This window comes from Pelecanus crispus, chromosome 6 (genome assembly GCF_030463565.1).
Source record: "Pelecanus crispus isolate bPelCri1 chromosome 6, bPelCri1.pri, whole genome shotgun sequence".
In the NCBI taxonomy this organism is placed as follows: domain Eukaryota; kingdom Metazoa; phylum Chordata; class Aves; order Pelecaniformes; family Pelecanidae; genus Pelecanus; species Pelecanus crispus.
In genome coordinates this window covers 27,259,469-27,284,029 of record NC_134648.1, presented here as the reverse complement: position 1 = coordinate 27,284,029, position 24,561 = coordinate 27,259,469, and the positions used below count along the sequence as shown (strand labels likewise).

Genomic DNA, 24,561 nt, shown 5'->3' with positions numbered 1-24,561 from the left:
AAAACAGTTCAGAGGGAACCATAGGCTATTTTAAAATTAGTTGTATGGCAGATACAGCATACAGTAGTCGAGTAGCAAATGAACAGCTGTACATACAAATTTTATGAGAGTAAGGCAGTACACATTCCCTTAAAATACTCAACCAACATTCAGAAAAAAATTTACATGAAGTCAGACTACTGCAGTTTTCAAGAACCATTTAGAAGGTGCAAGTTCTCTGGAAATGGAAACAGAGCAAGAAGACCAAAAGCCTGCTATCTCCTTGGTAGTAATACCGATTTACAGTACGGTCATGCACACAAAACTAGTGTTCCTGCCTTTTGTATGGTATCAGTGTACAGTGCAGCTTGCCGCATTTCTTAATAAAAAATAAATACTGCAGTAAGCAAGATGTAAACTGACATGAGTATTAATGGCTAGTTTTAAGTGTCCATCAGTGCTGTCCATGAACGTAATCCTTGGTGATCCAAGAAAAGGTCTATTTTAATTCCATCTTTTGTCAAAGCCAAGGATGACCATCTGTGCTCCACATATTGCTACTTTAAGTTCTTACAGACCAGCCTTACGCTCCACTTAAATCCCGGCATCTCTCATCATCAGTGAGACAGATGCAGTAGAAAAGAGTTCAGCATGTGGCAATCACTTGATTTGACCATATGACACATTAGGAAAGCAAGTAGTAAGGTGGATCCTCTGTACCAAGGGAAGTTTTTGCATATTACATTTTACAACTAGCACATGAAATGGAAGATTTACCAAATATATTTAAGTGGCTCCCAAGTATTTATTAACCACTATAAAAGTAAAGCAGATCAGTTAATGAAACTGAACAAAAGCAGCCTCTCTGCGCATTGCTTTTGTTCAAGGAAAAGCCTTTGCTCCAACTTTTTTCTAGCTCAAATGGAACTTCTTTCCATTTACTTGTACCTGCCTTACTGGTTTCCCCTCCCACACCTCTATGTGAGAAATCTCTGTAATTCATGATGCCAGTCTATGATCCTAGTGGTGGTGTATTACACCTTACAGAAGTGACTCCTCTTGGAGTTTATATAGACACAGCTATGCCCACCTCCAGTCAACAACATCCAGCCTTCAAGTAGCCTTGGGAAGGGAAGGCTTTGACATACTGTTGGCTCTGTTGACAAAAATTTAACACATTCACCCATTTTTAATAAAAATCTACCCAACAGTAGCCCTTGCTCATACCTGTCAGACTTTCTAGATGAACAAAAATTACTTGCAGTAAACCAGGTAAAATTTGCATTAGAGTTGCTCATCTTCAAACTGCAGGGAATTCTCCACGGATACGCAGAAAATCATTGTCTAATCAGTGTTACAGGCTTTCCTGCCTCCCAGCTCTGTCTGCCCCTGAGGAAAGGCTGTAGCTCCCCAAGCCTAGACTCTTGCAAGCGGCGCATCACACAAAGATTAGAGGAGAAGCTGTGTTTTGTTCATAAACAATTTCTTTTATTTCAAATATGTGCCCTTGTTGATTCAACAATGATGTCTGGAGAATCGTGTCCTCCACCAACCAAAGAGAGAACTGATTTGGAAATCTTCCACCTGACTTATTTGCTGATGACACCTTGACACCGCCTCCCTCCTCCTCGGCAGCTGAAAGTATGGCTCAGAGTGAGCATAAACTTGCACCTTGTTCTGAAATGGCTAAAAATACAGTGAACAAAGAATTAGTAAATCAACCATTCAGGGAGGCAGAGGGCTATGAATATACAGACAAATATAAAACATTTTATTGAGATTTTTAGCAATTTTTTTTTTTCTGCAAGTAAGATTAAAAACCACGTTAACTTTAGTGTCCTGCTGTTCCCTCCTCCTCCTTTCCTCCTGATCCCCCAACAGAAGTAAACAATTCCGAAAATGCTTGATGTTCTTAATGTTTTTTATAAATATTTAAAATCCTGTCCCTCTCCTTCCAAAAATGCAGGTAATGTGGTATGGAGTGAACAAGACTGGACAAAGCATGAGTTTCATGTGGATGAATTGCTGATTATCTCTTCTTACTATTTGGTATGGGTATGTGCATTTCCATTGACTTAGATCATAAGACATGAAGCAAGTTCTTTTGAATGCTGATGCCAATCTGAGCATTAAGGGAAAACTAACAGTGCCTGGGTCCTGGTACAGGTGGTCATGGACTTATGGAAGTTTCTTGCTTTAATATTTACACGGATGTTTTAAAATTATGGTCTGTGAAATATATTTTCCAAAGATGCTCCTATATTTGAGAAAAAAAAAAAAAGAACCCTTGATCCAAATCCCATCTCTTTTTAAAAGTCTTGTTAAAAATTTTGATTCATCAATTTATCTTAGCACACTTAAAAGCAGAATAGAGAATAATGACATTTTTTAAAAAAAAGAGAAAGATGCTGATCTCTAAGGAGACCGTCGCTCTTTTTTCATAAGTAAATGACACTGAATGGTGCGGATTCGATTCTTTGCTGGGGCAAACTCCGGCTGAAGTTTTAGTGTTGACTCATACCATTTCATCGCCTTTTCAAACTCTTCCTGTAAAGAAAGAAAGAAGATTGCAAAAAGTCAGATTCTAAAAAACAGTAAACACATTTTCTATGCCTTTCTTGTCCTAAGTATTTGAGTAGTATGATATGCACAAAAGTAACTGAACCAGTCCTTGTGGTTTAGGATTTTTTTCCTCCTCCCCCAAATAACTCTGGTATTTTCTTGGGGTAATGACCCAGTTCTGCATACTCCATGGAAGGGAGTCAAATCACTGCTGAGCACTACTGACCAATGTTCTCGCCTTTTCCTTTTAATAGTACATCTTAGCATTCTTGTTGTAAAAGTAACTTTTAAAAACAGATTTCAGTCGGAATTTATATAGATCAAAGCTTTAAAATCTCAGACAGTGCAAAAACATCAACTTTGCTGAAAAGCCAACATTTTTAGAAACAACTTGAAATTATTTTTAAAGGATTACTCAAAATAAAAAAAAAAAAAAACAAACCAATAAACAAAACCAACAACCAAACAAAACTTTAAGAGCATACAGTAGCTAGACAATTTCAATTGATAAGCTGGACTCCAGAATGGTAGTAAGAAACATTCATGCTGAAATAACATTTATTTTTATACAGCTGAAATATAATTACCTATGCCACTCTGCTTTTTTTTATTAACTAGAAAAGCACGCCAACATCCAATAGTGTATTAGAAGAAAAACGAGATGGGAGAAGACACAAAACATGCTGGGTTTTTCAGTCACTTTCAACACTGTTTTTGTTCTCTTTAAGTTCCTTTTCTCAGTAACTTTATTTGTCCAGCAGAGATAATATTAATTTCTAGCCACATTATAAACACTAACTAGATCAATGTGAGTTGTCAAGTCTTGATTTTTAAAAAAAGTGTATTTTAATACAGTTTCAACAGGAATTACCTAGAAAATCCTGTATTAGTCTGACAAACAGCAATGAAAAAAAGAATCAGTTTTCCATTTTTAGATGTAATAATTTACATTTGCTGTGATCTGGTATTATTTTCATGTTCCTTCAGATTCCCACATCAATAGTTTCTACAGCATCCATCCAAAGTTCTCAGTCCTTTACATGGCCAACTGTTTCCCCTTTGTAAGGCAAATAAAGGAACCTTGGCCTCTGTGATGCTATACTATTAATTAGCATGACATCTTCTACAACCTGTTGGTCAGAGTCAGCTCTCAAATACAGCAGGTTAAATATGATGTAAATAAACTGACTTGTCTTTATGTTAGTATAATCTGATCCAGAAGATAAATTTTGTCCTGTTGCTACAGTCATTTCATATAATGAATATGGGTCTTCATTGAGAGATATCCCAGATCCAGGGAGAATGAAGTTATCCTTAGGTACTGTGCTAACTTTAAAAAGACATTGGCAACTCAAGCATCAATCTTCTACTTCATTACTTTCAAACAACTGTCAGAAGTAATACCTTAATAGAACAAAGTCATGCCTTTCTTCAGTTTGTTTCCATTATGTGTTTGACAGTATTGTGCATTTCAACTCTTCTCAACCCTGATAGCCATAATACATGATTACCTGCTCAACTTGCCCTGTTATCTCTGTGATCCCCTCAACCACAGGAGCAAAACATTAAGGACAAAACCGCGGCAAGTGCTGAAAACTGGCAGGGATACATAATAACATGTGTAATTGAAAATACTTTTGACACACACCTATATATCAACTATGCCTCAGTTTAATAGTGCCTCTTTTACCCTTCAAATATACTGGCCCTGTTAAGGATGAAACATGCAAGAACCAATGCAGCATTAGTAAGATAAAAGGAATGAACATTTTGTAAGCACTGAAAGCTAAACTGCAGATTAGAATATACAGACCATATGAAGAAATTTGAGTTCAACCTGTGAATTATTTTGGGTGTTGATAATCCAGATATTGAAATTAAAACTTCCCTTGTGTTTGTTCATCGCAGCTGTGAACTGGGTTTTACTTATTATGCTAAGCTCAGCTCTTAGGGATAGAGACCTGATTTATCATTAATTTTCCAGTATTACAAATATATCCTGTGTTTAGATAGGCAGCCAAACAAAATTATCAATTGTTTGCTACTGTCTTAACAAAGCTTTGCAGACAGCATTCTGAAGCCAGCTTATAAAAATGTTGGCCTTCAAGTACTAAACGAATAATAAGAGTAAAATGAGTAATAAGAGTTTTGGCATTCAAAAAATATTCTTTCTTGTTGATCCTACCCCAATTTCTTGAATGCTGCTCCTCCAAAATTATTTGTGAGGATAAGGGGTTTTTTTTAATATGTATATATATGTGTGTGTGTATACACACACACACACAGAGTACCAGACACAAAACATAACTGGGTGACAGCACACTCACCATTGCTACGTAGACATTTGCCAGTGTGAAATGATTAACCACAAAGTGTGGCGCTATTTCCACTGCCATGGTAGCCACAATGATGGCATCATTCCAGAGTTTTGCATTGTGGAAGATGTTTGCTAGGCTTATTAGTGGTACATCCTGGAAGAGAAGAGCAAGCGATAAACAGTAAGGTTCTTTCCATTGAAACTGTCTCAGGATCAGCAAGACAAACAGAAGACTCCACCACCTGGCCACTCTCACTTGGTTACTGCCCACTCCACTATCCGGTGACTTTGAAAGTGAGGAGTCAGACCTATTTTACTATAAAGGGCATTTGGACCCGAGTTATAAACAAAAAAACCTCACATACACACATCTGCTCACAATAGTAACAGACGCTACTGTTGCATAGACAAACTACTAAAAAAAACTCACTTAAGTGTCCTAGTATGTACCTTTCTCTTTTAGATGCTCTTACACTAGTTTTCTCCCCAAAGATGAGATGCATCCTCAGAGATGAGAAAAGCTGTTGGTTTGATGACCCTCCTTTGGCTCTTGCATAAAAGGGGAAGGAATATGAATAAAAGGGGACAGCAGGGAAGTGAAAAAAGGGTCTAACCATTAGTGCAACTGATGCACTGTTTTTTATCCTGCCTCTGCCACAGAATTCCTATATGATGCTGGATAACAGCTATAAATAAAATTTTCTCAGCTAGTCACTGATGGTATGTTTTTTATTTCCTGGATTTCCAGACTCTGACCTTGTCTGACTGGCAAAACTGTTGAGCCCTGACAGCCATAACAGACTCTCTGGGAGCTGGGCTTCACACCTTCAAAGGATAAAATACTGCTTAGTGGAAAGTCTTAGGTGCCCTCAACAGGACAATAAAAAATTTTGGATGTATTTGATCCCTGCCTCCTTGACCTCTACAAGGCAAGAAGTACCTTTGGTGGATAAGTCATTCGTGTTTGCAAAGCAGGTATCATGGAAGTCAGAATCACAAAAGAAGCCTACAAGAAAATTAATTACCTTTTATTTACATGAGAAAAGGCAAGAGAAAGTAGCCTGAGTGCATAAAACCAAAAAGGAGGATAAACCAAAATATTAAATAGCTATTCATTCAGCGCTAACTCACACTGAGTTCAAGTTGCAGCTGTATCTTTATGTATTGGGTTTGCATGGCAAGGTTTTGGTAGCAGGGGGGCTACAGGGGTGGCTTCTGTGAGAAGCTGCTAGAAGCTTCCCTTAGGTCCAATAGAGCCAATGCCAGCTGGCTCCAAGATGGACCTGCTGCTGGCCAAGGCTGAGCCCATCAGCAACAGTGGTAGTGCCCCTGCGATAACATATTTAAGAAGCGGAAAAAAACCAAGAGTCACAAAAACTGCAGCTGGAGTGAGGAGTGAGAATATGTGAGAGGAACGACTCTGCAGACACCAAGGTCAGTGAAGGAGGGGGAGGAGATGCTCCAGGTGCCGGAGCAGAGATTCCCCTGCAGCCGTGGTGAAGACCATGGTGAGGCAGGCTGTCCCCCTCCAGCCCATGGGGGTTAACAGTGAAGCAGATATCCACCTGCAGCCCATGGAGGACCCCACACTGGAACAGGTGGGTGTGCCCAAAGGAGGCTGTGACCCCGTGGGAAGCCCACACTGGAGCAGGCTCCTGGCAGGACCTGTGGAGGGAGAGGAGCCCACGCTGGGGCAAGTTTGCTGGCAGGACTTGTGACCCCGTGGGGGACCCACACTGGAGCAGTCTGCTCCTGAAGGATGACACCCCATGGAAGGGACCCATGCTGGAGCAGTTCATGAAGAACTGCAGCCTGTGGGAAGGACCCACGTTGGAGAAGTTCGTGGAGGACTGTCTCCCGTGGGAGGGACCCCACGCTGGAGCAGGGGAAGAGCGTGAGGAGTCCTCCCCTGAGGAGGAAGGAGCAGCAGAGACAGTGTGTGATGAACTGACAGCAACCCCCACTCCCTGTCCCTCTGCACTGCTCAGGGGGAGGAGGTAAAGAAAATCAGGAGTGAAGTTGAGGCTGGGAAGAAGGGAGGGGTGGGGGAAGGGGTTTTAAGATTTAGTTTTTATTTCTCACTTTCCTACTCTGATTTGACTGGTAATAAATTAAACTGATTTTCCCCAAGTCGAGTCCATTTTGCCCATGACAATAATTGCTGAGTGACCTCTCCCTGTCCTTATCTCGACCCACGTGCTTTTTGTTATATTTTCTCTCCCCTGTCCACTTGAGAAGGGGAGTGATAGAGCTGCTTTAGTGGGCACTTGGCTTCCAGCTGGGGTCAACCCACCACACTTTACAAACAAGACCCACAGTTTTCTCTGCAGGCAGCTTCAGTATGGAGGATAAAAACAAGGCACAGATTTAGAGTCAGCCAGTCCCAAGCAACATTATATCACATTTCTAGAAAACAGCACTACTACAGAATAATCTTGCCAAACTGTAGTTTCCAATCCATACTCTGACCCTTACAAGTCACAGTTAAGGGCACCCTTTCTGAGGAACCACTCCCAGTTACATAGAAAGACAGGAAAATAAGCAAAAGCTTTGATGCATTAGATCTTGGTTCCAACCTTATTTTAAAAGGAAAAGTGCAAAAGAGACAGAATTATAGGGGACATCCCATCCTATGGGATGTGCATTTCTGAGTTGAGGCACTTCTACGGTTAATGGCTAAATCCTCCTAATAATGCCCTGAGAGTATAAACTGCTTTGTCTCTTGATTTTCAGAGAAGGATTGCTTATGGGTAAGGATGAGGGGGAAGGCTGGAAAGGCGGATGTCCTGTTGGGAGTCTGCTATAGACCACCCAACCAGGAGGTAGAGGTAGATGAGGCATTCTATAAGCGGCTGGCAGAAGTGTCGCAGTCGCTAGCCCTTGTTCTCATGGGGGACTTCAACTTGCCAGACATCTGCTGGAAATACCACACAGCAGAGAGGCAGCAGTCTTGGAAGTTCCTAGAGCATGTGGGGGATAACTTTCTAATGCAGCTGGTAAGCGAGCCTACCAGGGGAGGTGCCCCGCTTGACCTGCTGTTTACCAACAGAGAAGGGCTTGTGGGAAATGTCGAGGTCGGAGGCCGTCTCGGGCTTAGCGACCACGACATGATAAAGTTCTCAATTTTGGGTGATGCTAAGCGGAGGGGCACCAAAACTATTACCATGGACTTCCGGAGGGCAGACTTTGCCCTCTTCAGGACCCTGGTTGGGAAAGTCCCTTGGGAGGCGGTCCTGAAGGGCAAAGGGGTCCAGGAAGGCTGGGCCCTCTTCAAGAAGGAAGTCTTAAGGGCGCAGGAGCGGGCTGTCCCCGTGTGTCGTAAGACCAACCGGAGGGGAAATCGACCGGCCTGGCTGAATAGGGAGCTTTTGCGGGGACTCAGGGAAAAAAGGAGAGTCTACCGCCTTTGGCAGAAGGGGCGGGCAGCTCAGGAGGAGTACAGGGATCTTGTTAGGTCCTGCAGGGAGGAAATTAGAAAGGCAAAAGCCCAGCTAGAACTCAATCTGGCCAGTGCGGTAAAAGACAATAAAAAATGCTTTTATAAGTACATCAGCAATAAAAGGAGAGCCAAGGAGGATCTCCATTCTTTGCTGGATGTGGGGGGGAACATTGTCACCGAGGACAAGGAAAAGGCTGAAGTACTTAACGCCTTCTTTGCCTCTGTGTTCAACAGCCAGACCGGTCATCCCCAGGGTACTCAGGCCCTTGAGCAAGAGGATAGGGATAGGGACCAGAATGGAGCCCTCATAGTCCAGGAGGAAGCAGTTAATGACCTGCTATGCCACCTGGACGCTCACAAGTCTATGGGGCCGGATGGGATCCACCTGAGAGTACTGAGGGAGCTGGCAGAGGAGCTTGCCAAGCCACTTTCCATCATCTATCAACAGTCCTGGTTAACAGGGGAGGTCCCTGATGACTGGAGGCTTGCCAATGTGACGCCCATCTACAAGAAGGGCCGGAAGGAGGACCCGGGGAACTACAGGCCTGTCAGCCTGACCTCGGTGCCGGGGAAGATTATGGAGAGGTTCATCTTGAGCGAACTCCACAGGCAAGTACAGGTCAACCAGGGGATCAGGCCCAGCCAGCATGGGTTCACAAAAGGCAGGTCCTGCTTGACCAACCTGATCTCCTTCTATGACCTGGTGACCCGCCTGGTAGATGATGGAAGGGCTGTGGATGTCATCTACCTCGACTTTAGCAAAGCTTTTGACACCGTCTCGCATAATATCCTCCTCGAGAAGCTGGCAGCTCACGGCTTAGACAGGCATACTCTTCGCTGGGTAAAGAACTGGTTGGGTGGCCGAGCCCAGAGAGTAGTGATAAATGGTGTTAAGTCCAGTTGGCGGCCGGTCACGAGCGGTGTTCCCCAGGGCTCTGTTTTAGGGCCAGTCTTGTTCAATATCTTTATCAATGATCTGGATGAGGGGATCGAGTGCACCCTCAGTAAGTTTGCAGACAACACCAAATTGGGTGGGAGTGTCGATCTGCTCGAGGGTAGGATGGCCCTGCAGAGGGACCTGGACAGACTGGATCGATGGGCCGTGGCCAACTGTATGAGGTTCAACAAGGCCAAGTGCTGGGTCCTGCACTTCGGTCACAACAACCCCATGCAACGCTACAGGCTTGGGGAGGAGTGGCTGGAAAGCTGCCTGGCCGAAAAGGACCTGGGGGTGTTAGTAGATAGCCGGCTGAACATGAGCCAGCAGTGTGCCCAGGTGGCCAAGAAGGCCAACAGCATCCTGGCTTGTATCAGGAATGCTGTGGCCAGCAGGAGCAGGGAGGTGATTGTGCCCCTGTACTCGGCGCTGGTGAGGCCGCACCTGGAATACTGTGTCCAGTTTTGGGCCCCTCACTACAAGAAAGACATTGAGGTGCTGGAGCGTGTCCAGAGGCGGGCAACGAAGCTGGTGAAGGGTCTGGAGCACAGGCCTTATGAGGAGCGGCTGAGGGAACTGGGGTTGTTTAGCCTGGAAAAGAGGAGGCTGAGGGGAGACCTTATCGCTCTCTACAACTACCTGAAAGGAGGTTGTAGTGAGGTGGGTGTTGGTCTCTTCTCCCAAGTAGCTAGCGATAGGACAAGAGGAAATGGGCTTAAGCTGCGCCAGGGGAGGTTTAGACTGGAAATTAGGAAAAATTTCTTTACGGAAAGGGTGGTCAGGCATTGGAACAGGCTGCCCAGAGAGGTGGTGGAGTCCCCATCCCTGGAGGCGTTTAAAAAACGGGTAGATGTGGCACTTCGGGATATGGTTTAGTCTGGTCTACCCTTGATTAGTCTAGAGTGGGCTTGGTAGTGTAGGTTAATGGTTGGACTGGATGATCTTAAAGGTCTTTTCCAACCTAGATGATTCTATGATTCTATGATTTAAGACCAAGATTCAGAAAGGACTATACATTTTGCAGTGCTGCACAATTTGTTGCTCAGGTCCCAAGTGAAATCTGCAATGTTGAGTGAGGAGCCTATATTGCATTTATCAGTTTGCAAGGGGGATCTTGGTGTACAAGAATAGACATTATAATGCTCACCATACCATGTGGCAAGGTGAAGGGTACAAAGCACTTTAGTCAATTGAAACACTCCAAAGTACTGCCTTTTTTGGAGTAAAGCACAGAACTGCTGCACAAAGTCAGGCACTAGTGTCCAGCTGAGATTCACAGCCCAAACACTTAAGATTTAAACATTTAAGTTCTTCATTTAGATACCACCTCCTCCCCTGTTTAAAAGCACAACCAGAAAATATACTCCCCACATCTTAGGTTAGAAGACTTGTCCAGACAATGGCTGATGAAGATTCTAAGTCCTACCTAACAGGGGGAAGTTCAAGAGAGTTGTCAAACCCACTGAATTGCAGGAAATTCCTCTGAACCTCTTTCACAGTTATCTTTTCTTTATTATTGTTTTTTAAAAAGAGATAGTCCACACTAAACAGGTGGTGAAAGTCTTGAGGTTTCACCACAACTAGCTAATATCCAATACATTATAGACACTTGATATACACATTGTTGGCCTTAACAATTGTCTGTGAAAACTCTATTGTGACAAGCAAAACATTATTTCATCTGAGTAGTGGGCACGTGTACACACCTTCATGTGATGGGGTGCATAGTGCAATGCTTGCCGTAAGCAATCAATTGCCTTCTTTCCTTGGCCTTTCACTCTCCAGTAAAGAGCTGCCATGCTAGAGAGGACCCATGAAGTCTGATTCTGGCAAAAGAAGAACACAAAAATCAGTCATGTAAACACTTGTAGGGGACAGTCTTCCTGTCTTTCACTCTTCCAACTTATTTTATATATTGTGTTAGAGGGTGTTACACTTAAAAGTAGCATTAAACAATTTCAAAGCAGCAACAAGTTTCTTACCTAACAACATATATGCAATAGCCAGGTAAATGAGATTGCCAAATGAAACACAAATTCCAAATGCAACATCATTTTCTTAAGAAAGGAATAGCAGCTAAATAGCTTTAAACAGCAACAACAGTTTCAGCAGCCACAACAGCTTCTAACCAGCTGTCTGATGCTGAGCATCTAGATGTGTATACACATTCCCCAACATAAAGCAAAAAATTTAGCTAAGTTAGCTGATTGGACTCGTAGGCTCTCTGTAGTCACTGGAAAGAGAAAGGATGCTCTGGGATGCAGCTTAGAGTAGAAGCCTGACAAGCCTAGCTGATTAAGTTTGGTGCCTCTAGCTGGCTGACTCCCATGTCATGTGTTAGAAAAGAATACTATGTGCTTGAATTCTGTGGACTCAGATACAGTAAATGAATGTTTATGCTCACATATGCAATTAGATAAGTAGCCATCTTGATTTGTTTGATTAGCTCTTGTGAATACTGAATGAGACTGGTAGACAGAAGAACTGCATTTTGTTTCCAACACAGCTAGCCTTGCTATTCTATTTCTGGTCTCAGCACTACATTTTCAGCTTATTTGGATAAAGCTTGCTGTCTGCAGGGAGAACTGTAGCATGTAAGAGAAAAAGTTATTATAATCTAAAGTGAAAAGCATGAGCATAAGAGTAACATCTTTACTTTCTGCGAATGACAAAGCTACATTGGCTTTAGTTTCAAAGCACAGTAAGTTCCTCAGATGGCTTTTGGTAGAACAGGCTAGGGGCACCAAACTGTTTTGGCTGAGCCCTCTTTTTGGTAGTAGTTTGGGATATGCTCCCCACTAGCTGTAAACATATAACAACAATTCCTGCATCCTTATCTACCTCATAGATCCTGGGAAAATTATGTCCCTAATCATCTCCTCGTAAGGACCTCAGCTGAGGTCCTTAGCAGCCTTAATCTAGTGAGGAAGCTTGGCTTTCTCTGGGGAGAACAGGAACCACAGCCTTGCACATGGTGCCATACCTCTGCCTGAATGCACCTGACACTTCAGCCCAACACTGCACAAGGTAAAAGGAAGCGGGCAGAGAAGAGCGGAAGCCCTGCCTATCAGCTGTCTGACTACTGCATGCCAGGAGCGCGACTGGAGAGTTGAGCCATGGCTTAACTTCCCATAAGCTCCAAGTCAACACAGCACAAAAAGAAAGAGGAGGGCTGAGAACTGTTGAAATAGTTTAATATGTATCAACAACCAGCAACACTGCTCAATACAGGTCTGGCAACACTGGGAAATTTGGCAAGGTTAGGCTTTAGTAGAGAGATATGCAAGACACTTGGCAGTGTAAGCACAGGATACAGCTCAACAAAATACCTGTGAGGGCATTATAGATGCTGAAGAGACACAAATCCCTACCCCAAGTACTAACATGTTCCTTGACTGGGATTTCAGACAAATGGTTTGAGACTGGATTGACCACTACGTCAGTCTTGAGAAGCAAGCCCAGGCTTCTGATTTTTCTCATTTACACATACCTTTTCCAAAGCTTTGGCTATTCGAGTACCAACTTGTTCTAATGACTGTGGTGAGTACTGGTCTTTGCCCAGATTCTGTAGCACCTGTGGAAGAGGAAGAACAAGTGCTTAGATGTTGGAACCTGGTAAGAGATGTCCCTCACTTGTTGGTTACTTTTTTCCCCAGTCTTTTACAAATACTGTAACCTGTTCCGACCTAAACATGTCTATTATGCATTAATACTATCTGTATCATCACACAGTGTTATAACTCCATGGCACTGAATACTAAGAACGGTATATGCTCAGTTGGACTTTTCTTTCACCAATTCATCCATCAAGAGCTGTAAATACAAAGACACTAAGCGGTGTTTTAGGATTTCCCTCAGGCGAGATCATAGATGGCTGGGAAAACATGCTGGTAAAATACCACTTTCAGCTTGCATTGCTCTTACAGTTTTATCCAGGCATTCACTCACTGAGGGTCACTTCTGGAGACAGGGCACAAAGCCAAATGCACCTTGAATCTGCCATGGTACGGCCATTTTTGTGTGACAGCCTTCAACTCTGGCATACCTCTTTCAGTTGACTTTCTCCAGTGTAATGCAAGCTGGCCCGACTAGAGACACCTTGCAGGTGGTCCAAAGTATGCATACTGGCTGGTAGATTTGGGTTACAAAGGGGCTCCATGGCTGGTTCTTGCAGCTGTGTGGCAAAATCAATGTGTTCTGTAATGCTACAAAGGTCATAAAACAAGTTGAATCAGTCAGGAGAAGAAAACAGAAAAGTCATTACAAAGTTCTCTAGTAAGTGTAAACTGCCCAGAACCTGGCAGAATCTCATTTGAGTAGCTCCAGAAGCAAGAGAAACTGGATCTTCCATCTGCAGTTGCACTTTTCTTTGCAAGTCTATTGATGAAATACCACATAATATTTTCAAACTTCTTTGAAATCCTGGCAGTTCTTTCTTACTTTAAAGAACACTAAAATCTTTAGTTTATGCACACTGAAGGCCATGTAACTGTCTTGCTTTGTGTGAATAACTTATTTAAGGTTCATATACAAGATACTTACTCAATGTTTTTAGCAGAAACAGCAAGCCATGTGCTGGCTACAGTTGTAAGCTCTACCCTACGGAGTTTCAGGCATTCATCAGGACTTGGCCAGCCAAGGCTACGATAGTCACGCCTTTTTCCTTGAGAAAGGAGGGGAAAAGAAAAAAAAATAAGAAGAAACTGTCTGGAAGCATTCTACTTCAGTACAATGATATACAAAATATTTTATACCAGTGGATATATTCCGTATGTTATAGAAGTCACAGTCCTGCAGCCGTATTTCTTTAAGAACATTCCTGAACCTAAATGGACTGAATGGAACTTGTGGGATCCCCAGACAGAACTGGATCCTATGCAAGACATGTTAGGAGATGGAGTTTTAAAACCTGCTTCATTACATTTTTTCAATAGCTACACATTAAGAACAATCGCCACTCTTGTTTACAGGTAGTGTCTCTACTTAAATGTCCTTAAAGAAAGTTCATAAGTGAGTCATCATTTATGTTCTACAGCTACAGTAAAAACTAATAAAAGTTGATTGCTCCATCTTCTGACGATCCCAGGGGAAAAATAATATTCATTGAAAAGAAATGGCAGTAAGACAGACAGTGGCTTTTACTGCATTCTTACACTCAAGATAGCAACATTTCTGAAACTATTAAGCAATTACACTTCAGCCCTCCCATTTTGCAGAGAAGTTAACCGAGGCAGGGAGAGGTTAAATAACTTGCTTTATGTTAACAAATAGATCACTGGGAGAAACAAGAACCTGATCTTCACATTTGAACCAAAACCTACTGAAATCTTTCCCATACATTTGGTGGATACTGTACCAAGTCCTAGGAATCCAGCTTGTGTTAACTGTTAGGAAACATTTTCCTCTCATATCAGAAACATCGGAACTGTTTGGAACCTAAGAAAAATTCATTGTAGCCATAAACTTGCACAGTGGGCAGCAAAGTTTAACAATGTGCCAGTCTACTGCACCAGCTACGTAGGCAGTATTTTTAAGTATTTATTTCTAGTTACCTGAAATTTTGCCCATTTGGATGCAAATCCTATTTCCCATTCAAGGTAGAGTAAAATGCTTCACCATAATTTTGCAAAATAATGATGAAGTCAGTAACACTGTGTCTTTTGTAAAGTATTCTGATTAAAGGAAAATCAACTTCGAGAAACACTGGGGAACTTCAGAGGGGAACGATCAGTTCTCATCACTACCACTGTGAACTATCTGATTGTGAGTTCTTATTTGCATGAACAGCAAAAGCTAGTGAGAGGTATGGAAAGACTACAGAGAGACAGTTCAGTAGTCTGAGAGGTAGTCAAACACAGGACAGCTACTGTCATTTCCCTGTTCTATCAGAAACTCCCCAGGTGACCTCCAATACGTTACTTACACTTTTGATGATTTAGTTCTTGTAAAGAGGATGTCAGTGGACCCTGCCTCACAGGAGCATTAGGAAGACAACTACTTTACAACCGAGGGATGCTGTGTAATAAAGCCACAAAAGTAGCTTGGGGGAGAGAAGATACATCAAGGAAAGGACAGGTGTGTGCTCTTAAATGACAGTCTGTTTTCATGTAATTCCTCCCCCCTATTTAAATATTTAATTCAGTAACTTACATTTCTCAGTTGTTAAAAAAGGAGGTTGTTAAAGATTTAATGTAAAAGCCTTGAAAACATGAAATCACTTTCTAGGTCATCAAATTGTCAAGGACTAAAATGTATTGGAGAACCTATCTTTGCTTACACATCGGCCCTATGACATAAAGATTTTACCTTCACTGAAATCAAGGTAAGACAAAAAGTATGGGGGCAAATCACTTTGGTTCTCTTCTTTGGCATTGTTAGGCTCCAGCAGCTCTAAACTTCATCCCAAGCAATCTTGTGCTGATGATTTCTGTCCACCTGAACACACCAGTGGAACTAGCTTGCACCATAATAATAGACCACTCTCCAATCCCTGTTTCTCAACTAGCAAAAACCCCACCTCTCTCTCCAAACTGCCTCATCTGTGTTGGTGCAAAACTCTACTCTTGTAACTCCAGTCTTCTGGAAGACGGTCTGTAAGTTTTCTCTTATAATACCAAACCAATTACAGCAGACCACTTAACTTTTTTTTTAATTTTTATTAGACCAAGTTTTCTGCCTTTTGTTTTCGAGTTGTGTGTCTTATGTTTAGTCAGGAATCAAATTGAAGCTTTCATCCTGCATTTGTCCCTGAAGGGGTGTGTCTCATCTGATTAAAACTGAATGGGCAGAGAAGTTATTTTAAGAAAAAGGTCATTAAAACCCCCTCTCTCTTTTACTACTTCTACTCAGAATACCCACCTCCTTCGTTCTCCACTCTTACCACCTCATTCCCAGAAGTTCTGTGAATTAACTAGAAAGTTTTCATTCAGCAAAGTTACGCTGCACTTCATGAAGAAGATGGAAATGATTTCTAATTTTTCCATGTACTCATCTAGAAGGCATATTTCATTACATAGTCTTTGTGACGCATATTTATGGTAATAAACCAGTGTAATATAAAAACTGCAAAGGAAATAAACCAGAGTAATACAAAAGCTGCAAATGACTTGCTTTCTCTAGAAACAGGAGGTTACCTATTGGTCCAGGAGAAGGTATCTTTGGTCCACTGATCTCCAGGGCAGTTTGGTAAAAGTTTTCATTTTCTCCATTAGTCCCTTCTTCCCCATTTCTCCCAACTGGCTCCTGGAGATCCAAGCTTTCAGCTTTTGGTTTCTTTAAACGTTTGACCTGAAAAGTGATCTACCAAAAGAACAGTATTGGCAAGGTTAACAGTAAGAAACACCATGAATGTTATTAGCCCCAGTACACTACTTGTTTTAGCCCAAAGATTCAATTTCAGAGATGTCACAGATGAGATCTTTCTCTCTCTCTCCCTCCCTTCCCATCTTAACCCATTCCCTAAGCCTGCTCACTTTCACTGCATCACACCATGGAAGCGAAGTACCAACTTCAGTCTCCAACATAAGAGAAACCCAATTTAACTGCTAGAGAACTGAAAGGCATTTTTCATTATATATTTTGTTTGTAACACGATGACAACAGATATTTCATTGTTTTCATGCTAACTGGAACTTTTGGTTAGATACTTTTCTCCTTTGTAACTGTGAGCAAGAAGTTTGAAGGCACCCAGCATCATTCAACACCTAAGCTCTTGCTGCTGATAATCAAGACTTATGATCATAAAATCATTTAGACTGGAAAAGACCTTTAAGATCATTGAGTCCCACTGTAAACCTAACACTGCCAAGTCCACCACTAAACCATGTCCCTAAGTGCCACATCTACCTCCAGGGACGGGGACTCAACCACTTCCCTGGACAGCCTGTTCAATGCTTGACAACCCTTTCAGTGAAGAATTTTTTCCTAATACCCAATCTAAACCTCCCCTGGCACAACATGAGGCCATTTCCTCTTGTCCTATTGCTTGTTACTTGGGAGAAGAGACTGACACACACCTTGCTACAACCTCCTTTCAGGTAGTTGTAGAGAGCAACAGTCTTCCCTCAGCCTCCTCTTCTCCAGACTAAATGATGTCAGTTTTAGCGATGCAGAGGCCCTTCCTTTAGAAGATGGATTGAAACTACTTGTTCATTTCACACAAGCCATGAACCAGCTCTTTCAGGCCTATAAGGGAAGTTCCTATACATACTCCAGTGTTAAACCCCCTGAACTATCCTTCTCTTTCCCTCCACAACAGTAAGTTGGTAGAAGACTTAAGTAAACTCGTCCAAACTTACCCATTCAGCTTCATCATCGTCACCACAGTCCCCAAAACAGGAACTAGCCAGTCCATCCTGAGATCCTTTCTTTAGGACTCGGATTCCCTGCAAGTCCATCCGACGACCTTTTACCTCCAGTGCCCCTTCAAAAGCTTCCTGAGGCCAAGAGTTTTCAAACTCATCCACCAAAGCTAGCATCTCTTCAGACATCTGATCATCTTCTAACCCCTCCACTCCTTCTGAACCGTTGCTTTCTGCAGTGACTGCGTCTAAGAGGGAATACCATAAAAACTTCAAAAATTCTCTTCCTGCTGCTCCCACAAATCATATAAAAAGGATCTTTTTTCTGTGATCTGACTTTTCCACTTGCACAAACCAAGTATCGTTGACTACTCACTGCATGCTGCAAGTGGAGAGGGGGACTGGAGAATGCAGACTTCCCCACTGCAAAGACGCATCAACTGTTGCTTCAAAAATCAACACCTCTAGCCCACTTTCATCGCTTTCCTTTCCAAACCAGAATTCTGCCCGTTTGAGGGAATAAACAGGTAGCATCTTTTCTCTACATATGTGCATTAAACACTGAATAAAGTGCTCTGTACCTTAACCATAGACACTTTTTCTTCCTTCTGTCTGGCACAGCTGATACAGAATTCACTGAGGTACAACCAACATGTGTTTGTAGAGTCTTGCAAGAAACTACATCCTTTAGCTTGGAAAACACCTAAACCTTGATCTCATTTTTTGATGTAATGAATTTTGATGTTAGACTCGGAGAAGAACAGTTAACAGAATGAAACCAGTTTTAAGGGTTACTTGTCACTTTACAGACAGAGCGGGGGGGAAACACGGCTTCTTGGAGGAAGAGAGCTCTTCTGAAAATCTAGAAACCAATACATTTGCCAGCACTGATTTCGTAAGGCCGACTTACTTTCCAGTCTCAAGAAGGAGGGATCCCTTGCTGAACTCTGAGTAAGGACTTCTGGATCTTCTGTACCTCCCTCAGAGTGTCCTTCTGCCACTGCTGTAAGTGACTCATGGTGGTCATCAAAGTATTTCTCCTTGTCATGACTGCCATCTGGATTTTTCTCATGACAGTGGCCTGAAAGAGAGAAGTTTACTGATACACCATGTAAGACCACTGCTCCTGGATACAAGCACAGAAGCTGTTACTGTGGAAGCTACAGTCTTCTAGTTTTCTACATATAATTTAACAGAATAATTCTACAAGGTATCAAAGACTTCATCAGTGATTAAAAAAGCTGATCTGCCTCTTGACAAGGCACATCACCTAAAACAGTTACAGGAAACAATGTTATTAGGTATACACTGTGAACTACTAATGAAAGAAAAATCAGGTATCTTTTGAGGGAAGGTTGCACAGTACGTAGAAAATTACTGTGTGCTGGTAGCCACTCCAATGAGCATTCCTAAGACGTATTTTTAGTGACACTGCACCATACGTGGGACTTGCCTGCCATACGAACTTCACTTGGACACCATAATGCTCACCATAGTTACGTGCAAGAGAAAAAGGGCCAAGGCAGACTGATATGGGATTGCCAGGCTCTAACCTTCTGTGCCAGTGACAGACAGTATGTAGGTAAGACTAGCTCATTAAACAGACAGACAAAAGCTACGGGTATTAATCTGTGCCAAAACCCAGAAGTTTATTCAGCTGAAAATTTAACATTTATAATTCTGTGGTCAGGCTACAGGCTAAGATTCCACCAAACACCTAGATCTAGGAATAACATCAGAAAAATCCAAATGCAGAGCCAGTAATGAGCAGATTAAAAAAAAAAAAAGCAAACTTGCAACACTAGCCTTTGAGCATCCTTTGTGAGACACTGTTAAGCTTTCAGAGAGTTTAAAGGGTAGCCATCTGCAACTTCGTCACAATATTTTTGATCTCAAATACTAAAAGTAAAGAGTCAGATTTTTCTAATAATAATTACTTGCCAGTCTTCCAGGGCAAGAAGTGTTTAGAGAGCTGCTCCCCCAGCCGACCCCCTGAGCCACACAGGTAGAGACAGGATTCTTCACGTGTGTGAGAGGCTGGGAGCTGCCCCGAAGCCCACTGCACAACTCTGGGACTGAGACATGGACCAGGGCACCTGCCTATTGTCACACGGGAAGCCTGTCACCATGGAGAAAAACATATTCCCTGTACAAAGCTGCTGCTCTCAAATCCCTCCTTCATTTCAATCACTTGTGAGTGAAAATAGCATAGATATACAAATGAATTAAGAAGCACACAGCAAATCAAAGAAAGCTTAAATTAAATGCAAGATTCTCAAGTACGTTCCCCATTCTACCCTCATGAATGCGAATTGTATTGCTCCATGCATATGGAAAGCATTATTTTTTTCAACTGGCAGCATAAAATATGAAGAATGTGAATAAAGTAGATCACTGACTCCTTTCTTCTCCACGCAGTGATCCCATGTTACAAAAGAATATTTTTAGGTCTCACTCTTTTACCAGGCCAGCAGGACGAGAGGATGATCGTAACTCTCATGTAAGGGTAACCTGTTTCACCACTTCTCAGCAAAGTGAAACTATAGCTTTTTGCTGTATGTTCTCTACTTTTGCACCTACGAACACTCAGGTGGCATCTTTGGAGGAGAAACAGAGCAGTATTTTCAGGGTGAGGGAGTAGGGGTGTGTGGTGTCACCAAAATCAAACAAATAAAACTATATTCATAAACCCCCTGTTAAAACTATTTTTGCCCTACCTTTTCTGCTGTATATAAAAGAAGTCAAGCAATGTTATGAGCAAATATATAAACTGGAAGCAGTTAACTTCATAAACTCTTCTATCTGCCATACAGTTACACTCTGCCTTTCCTACTCTATCAGTCACTGACTCCTTTAATCCCCTCCCCATTTCCCCCATGCTGTCAATAAAAGATTAATTTGTTTCATTAAAAAAAAAAAAAAAACAAACCACCACTTCAATATATGGAGATCCTAATGTTTAATTTATGAGAAATGGTATGCATAGAACCCTAAAGCTGGAATTAGTCCCCCCGCCTGACATCAAACCAGCCTGATTTTGATGCAAGTCAGGCACTTCTCAGTAATGTTATGACCACAATTCCCTTTGCTGAAGGTCAACTCATCATTAATATAAAGAAAAAAGCAAAGGGGCTGAAAACCAGACAACTATTTTTAATTGAAATAAAAACACCAAAAAGAGAAAAAAGGCTGGAAATAGCAAGCAGAAGGAGGAAAAAAAACCCCATGATGGCACTTAAAATTCTACTTAAGACCAACTCTGTTAATATTAATTTACAAACACTGACAGCTAAAAACAGACTAGATGAAAGTACTGGCTTTCTTGGGATCTGAGAGCTGCTATATATAGAAACCCGAGTGGCCTAATTTTTTCAAATTGCTGCTTTCAGTTGTCTGATGTCACAGGAGAAAAAAAAATGTTGGTTGAAAAACGGAAGGAAGTTCAGATCTCTGATGAGCATACCATGAAGCTGGTGGTACTGAAACACTGCAAGTCAGAACTTTACAGCCTGTATCAGCTGGATGCCTGAAGACCAATGGGGAAGACCACCGGGGAAGAGTGTGAGACCAGCAAGGGAACGACGTAGCCCCAAATTCCAGGCACGTTCACTGGCTGTAGAACATTAGTTGTATCATTGCAATACTTCCAGCACCTTAGCCACGTGAAGGACAAAAGTGACTGCCACCCTACAAATGCTCAGCTATGTATTATTTATTAACATTTCACGTATATTCTGGTTGTCTAAATATGCACATGTGAATTTTAGGTGTAAAGTCCTGACACAGTGATATTGCAGCTACAAAACGTGGAAGTCTAAAACTACTTCATAGTAGTTGATCAATTCAGCTTACTCCATCCTGAAAACTTACTTATGAGAGAAGGATCACTTTTTCTTGCTCATTTATTTTCCGAGAGCAGCTGTTGCCACTTTTCCTATTGGTTCTGCAGAGCTAAGAAAGCTCAGTGGAAAGTGGATCAGTCTGTCCTACCTTGTGTATTATGAGACCTGGTTCCTACTATGTTCCAGGCAGTGAAACAAAGATGCTAGGAGAGATGACACAAAGTAAGTGTCTAGGCCTTTATTTAAGTGATGGAAATAACACAAATAAATAGTCTGATTGTGCCAGGTTAATGTAGAAATTGTGAGGGGAAAAAAAAAATATAATAGTTCCTAAATTATAAAGCAAATCCATTGGATAGAAAAAGCAAATACAAACTCTGAACTGAAGCATCGAGACCTTGGAGATGAAAAGCAGAACACAGTAGTATATATTAAAGGTCTCTATTTCTCATACTGTTCTAGTTTATAATTTTTTGGGGCCAATGTGAATGCACTTGTACAGCATAAGCACAACACACATTTTAAATATAGAAAAAATCTGCTAGATCATCCACCCCATCTAATATTAACCACCTTCTTGGTTTTCAGGACCCCTCTCAAATGTCCACTGAAGCTGTGGTACTACTGCAGTTTGTAGAGCTAAAAAACCCCAAACAAAAAGTCAGACTTAAGTTCTTGTTTAGGAATTGGAAGATTCCAGACTCTTAAGTTGAAAGCCACTTAGTGTAAGGAAAGAAACACCCAGACTGTTGACATCTGTAGCAAGGAAGGAGAAATAGTAGGAATGAGAAGTGATACAGCAATTGACGTTGAAGACTTGTTCCATCTATAAAGGGGTAACAAATATTTGTTCTGAACCATACTTCATATTGCCACTTTTCTCAGAAAAGTCACACTTGGCAACAATCACGAACTTCCCTTATTACATATAAACTTCTATATTACTACATGGGTTTTTTTTTGTTTGTTTGTTTAGGAACAAGCTTCTGTCAACTTAGGTGACTACAGACCCTCAGAATGAAAGCCACTTACCTAAAGCAAGGAAAGAAATGTGAAAAGTATGGGAAAGAGGAAAGATCACAAATACCCGCCCCAGTGTATGACATGGGAGTGCTGCACCTCAAGGAAGGTCTTGAAAGTAATCAAACTTCACCATTAAAGAGGGCATTGATTGTTTTAGGAATCTCAGTTAACTGCCACTGTAGCTGTTTGTGTCTTATGGTACACCTGGCAGACAGAACAGGGCCTCACAAAACATTTTCACTGTTCAATTCCTATATACCAGCTTAAGACAGGTGATTTGGTGTCATCAACAGCACTGGAAATAAAATTATCTCCAAGTGTCTTTGGTCAGCATGGAGTTTTCATTGACTTTTTATTCTTTCTCAGTGCAGAGCTTGCGAAATATGGCATTCCTAACTCCACCATCTATGTTCCAACATGCTAGGTTTAAGAAAATTACTGGCTCCTAACTTCTTATGATGGTCTAGACAAACTAATTTCCTTAATTTTTTTGGTACATGTTTAGAAATTATGATGGCAGAATAATGCTTCAAACCTAAAAGTCAAGTAATTTAAAATTTAGGTACTGATTTTTTTCCTACCATTTGGAATAAGCAGAGCTGGATTATTTCTTGATTGATTACAAGAGTTCAGTAACTATTGCTGTTGTCAGTGACTCACATTAGGTTATGCAAAACACAAGTTATCTGGAGTTAAGTGTCACTTAAATGAAGTGCCCCTTTATGGTTAAACAATGCAAAGAGAGAACTCTTCTTGATACAGATATAAGTCAGCCTAAGACCTATGTTGTCAGAGTACAGAACAAACTGAAACCAAGCTGCTAACAGGAGTTATTAACTCCATACTTGTTTTTTGATGCATGCTCAAAACTACTATTCCCCACAGTGAAATTCAGCAAAGGTAGTTCTCTTTTTTTATAGCAGGAATGACGTATCACTGAGCTTAATGGAAACAGGTTTTAATCCCTGCACACAGATGAACAGTCTCATCTGCAGACATTTCAGGAGCAGTGCATCAATAAGTAGTTGTCTTTTTACTTTGCTAGTCACTGCTTACACAGATGCAGAGACACCAGTCAAAGGGGGGGTGGCATATTACCACTTCACACATGAAAATGTGTAACAATTAACTCTGCTCTTAGGTCATGCGAAAACTGTAGGGGTGCTCATTGCTTGGGTGACACTGCATATTTAGAATTAGGCTAAGATATATCCATTATAGAAATTAAACTGAAAACCAGCATATTGTCATCCATCACTTCTATAGAACAAGTCTTGTTCAGTGCTTCATGTCACAGGCAATATAATTTACCAGGGTTTACAGAATAATCTGGAATGAATTAACCCACCTACCAGAACCATTCTGTGCATCTAAAACTATTGGGATCTCAGTCATCAAAATTTGGGCCAAGCTAGCACCTGAAGAACTGTCTTACTTTCTGCACCATGGTGACTTCACCGCAACATGACATTAACAAGCCAGGGTAGTGTTATGAGGAAGTGCTGTTTGAGAGACCATCCTTCAGACAAATAGAAAACATGAGCTTTGACTTTCATGGCAATGTCAACACTGGTGATTAACACATTGCATACCCACATTACCTTGATGTTTCAAGGTGAACATGATAATTTCCTAAAGATCTTGTGAGCCATTAACAGCAACCATGTTATTCCAATCACATATGAACAGATATTTGATTGCAAAGCATTTGTTAAGGGAAAAAAAATCCATGCCAGTTATTTTGAGATGAGTTTTAAAAGCAATAGGATGAGCAGTAACTAGGGAAGAGACCTACCTTTAGCAGCTATTGCTGCTCTGCTCACCTTAATTTTAAATTAATATGGTTCTATTAAGATTTTGCTCCAAAATTCATGCCTTTTCTGTTTTCCTGAAAAAATACATATTTACACTTCAAAATGAATCCCATGATTGAGCTTTGAAAGCAGAAACTGTAAACCACTTATGACTGAACATGATTGTCATCAAAACCAGAAAGGTCACAAGCCATAACTGCTAAACTGCAAGACAGCACTGTGCTCCAGAAGCTACACCAAAGAAAATTTGGTGCTTTGCACACACACAATCGTGGAGGGGGGAAAAAAAAAGTATAACCAAAGAGATCTCAGTTTATTTTTAGTGAAAAATTATCAAAGTGACAAATA

The 24,561-nt window shown here is 41.5% G+C and overlaps 1 protein-coding gene across 1 annotated transcript in view; it reads right to left on the bottom strand.

Annotated features, from left to right (window-relative positions):
• Positions 1–1,627: 1,627 nt before the first annotated feature.
• Positions 1,628–24,561, bottom strand: part of TTC17 (tetratricopeptide repeat domain 17) — a 65,526-nt gene continuing 42,592 nt past the window's right edge. Inside the window, exons 17-25 of the mRNA XM_075712785.1 lie at positions 18,445–18,615; positions 17,532–17,782; positions 16,368–16,533; positions 13,777–13,897; positions 13,280–13,439; positions 12,725–12,808; positions 10,941–11,060; positions 4,869–5,012; positions 1,628–2,526 (exon numbers count right to left, since the gene is read on the bottom strand). Coding sequence (XP_075568900.1) covers positions 2,395–2,526; positions 4,869–5,012; positions 10,941–11,060; positions 12,725–12,808; positions 13,280–13,439; positions 13,777–13,897; positions 16,368–16,533; positions 17,532–17,782; positions 18,445–18,615 — 1,349 coding nt within the window. The 3' untranslated portion in view covers positions 1,628–2,394. The remainder of the gene's footprint in view (positions 2,527–4,868; positions 5,013–10,940; positions 11,061–12,724; positions 12,809–13,279; positions 13,440–13,776; positions 13,898–16,367; positions 16,534–17,531; positions 17,783–18,444; positions 18,616–24,561) is intronic.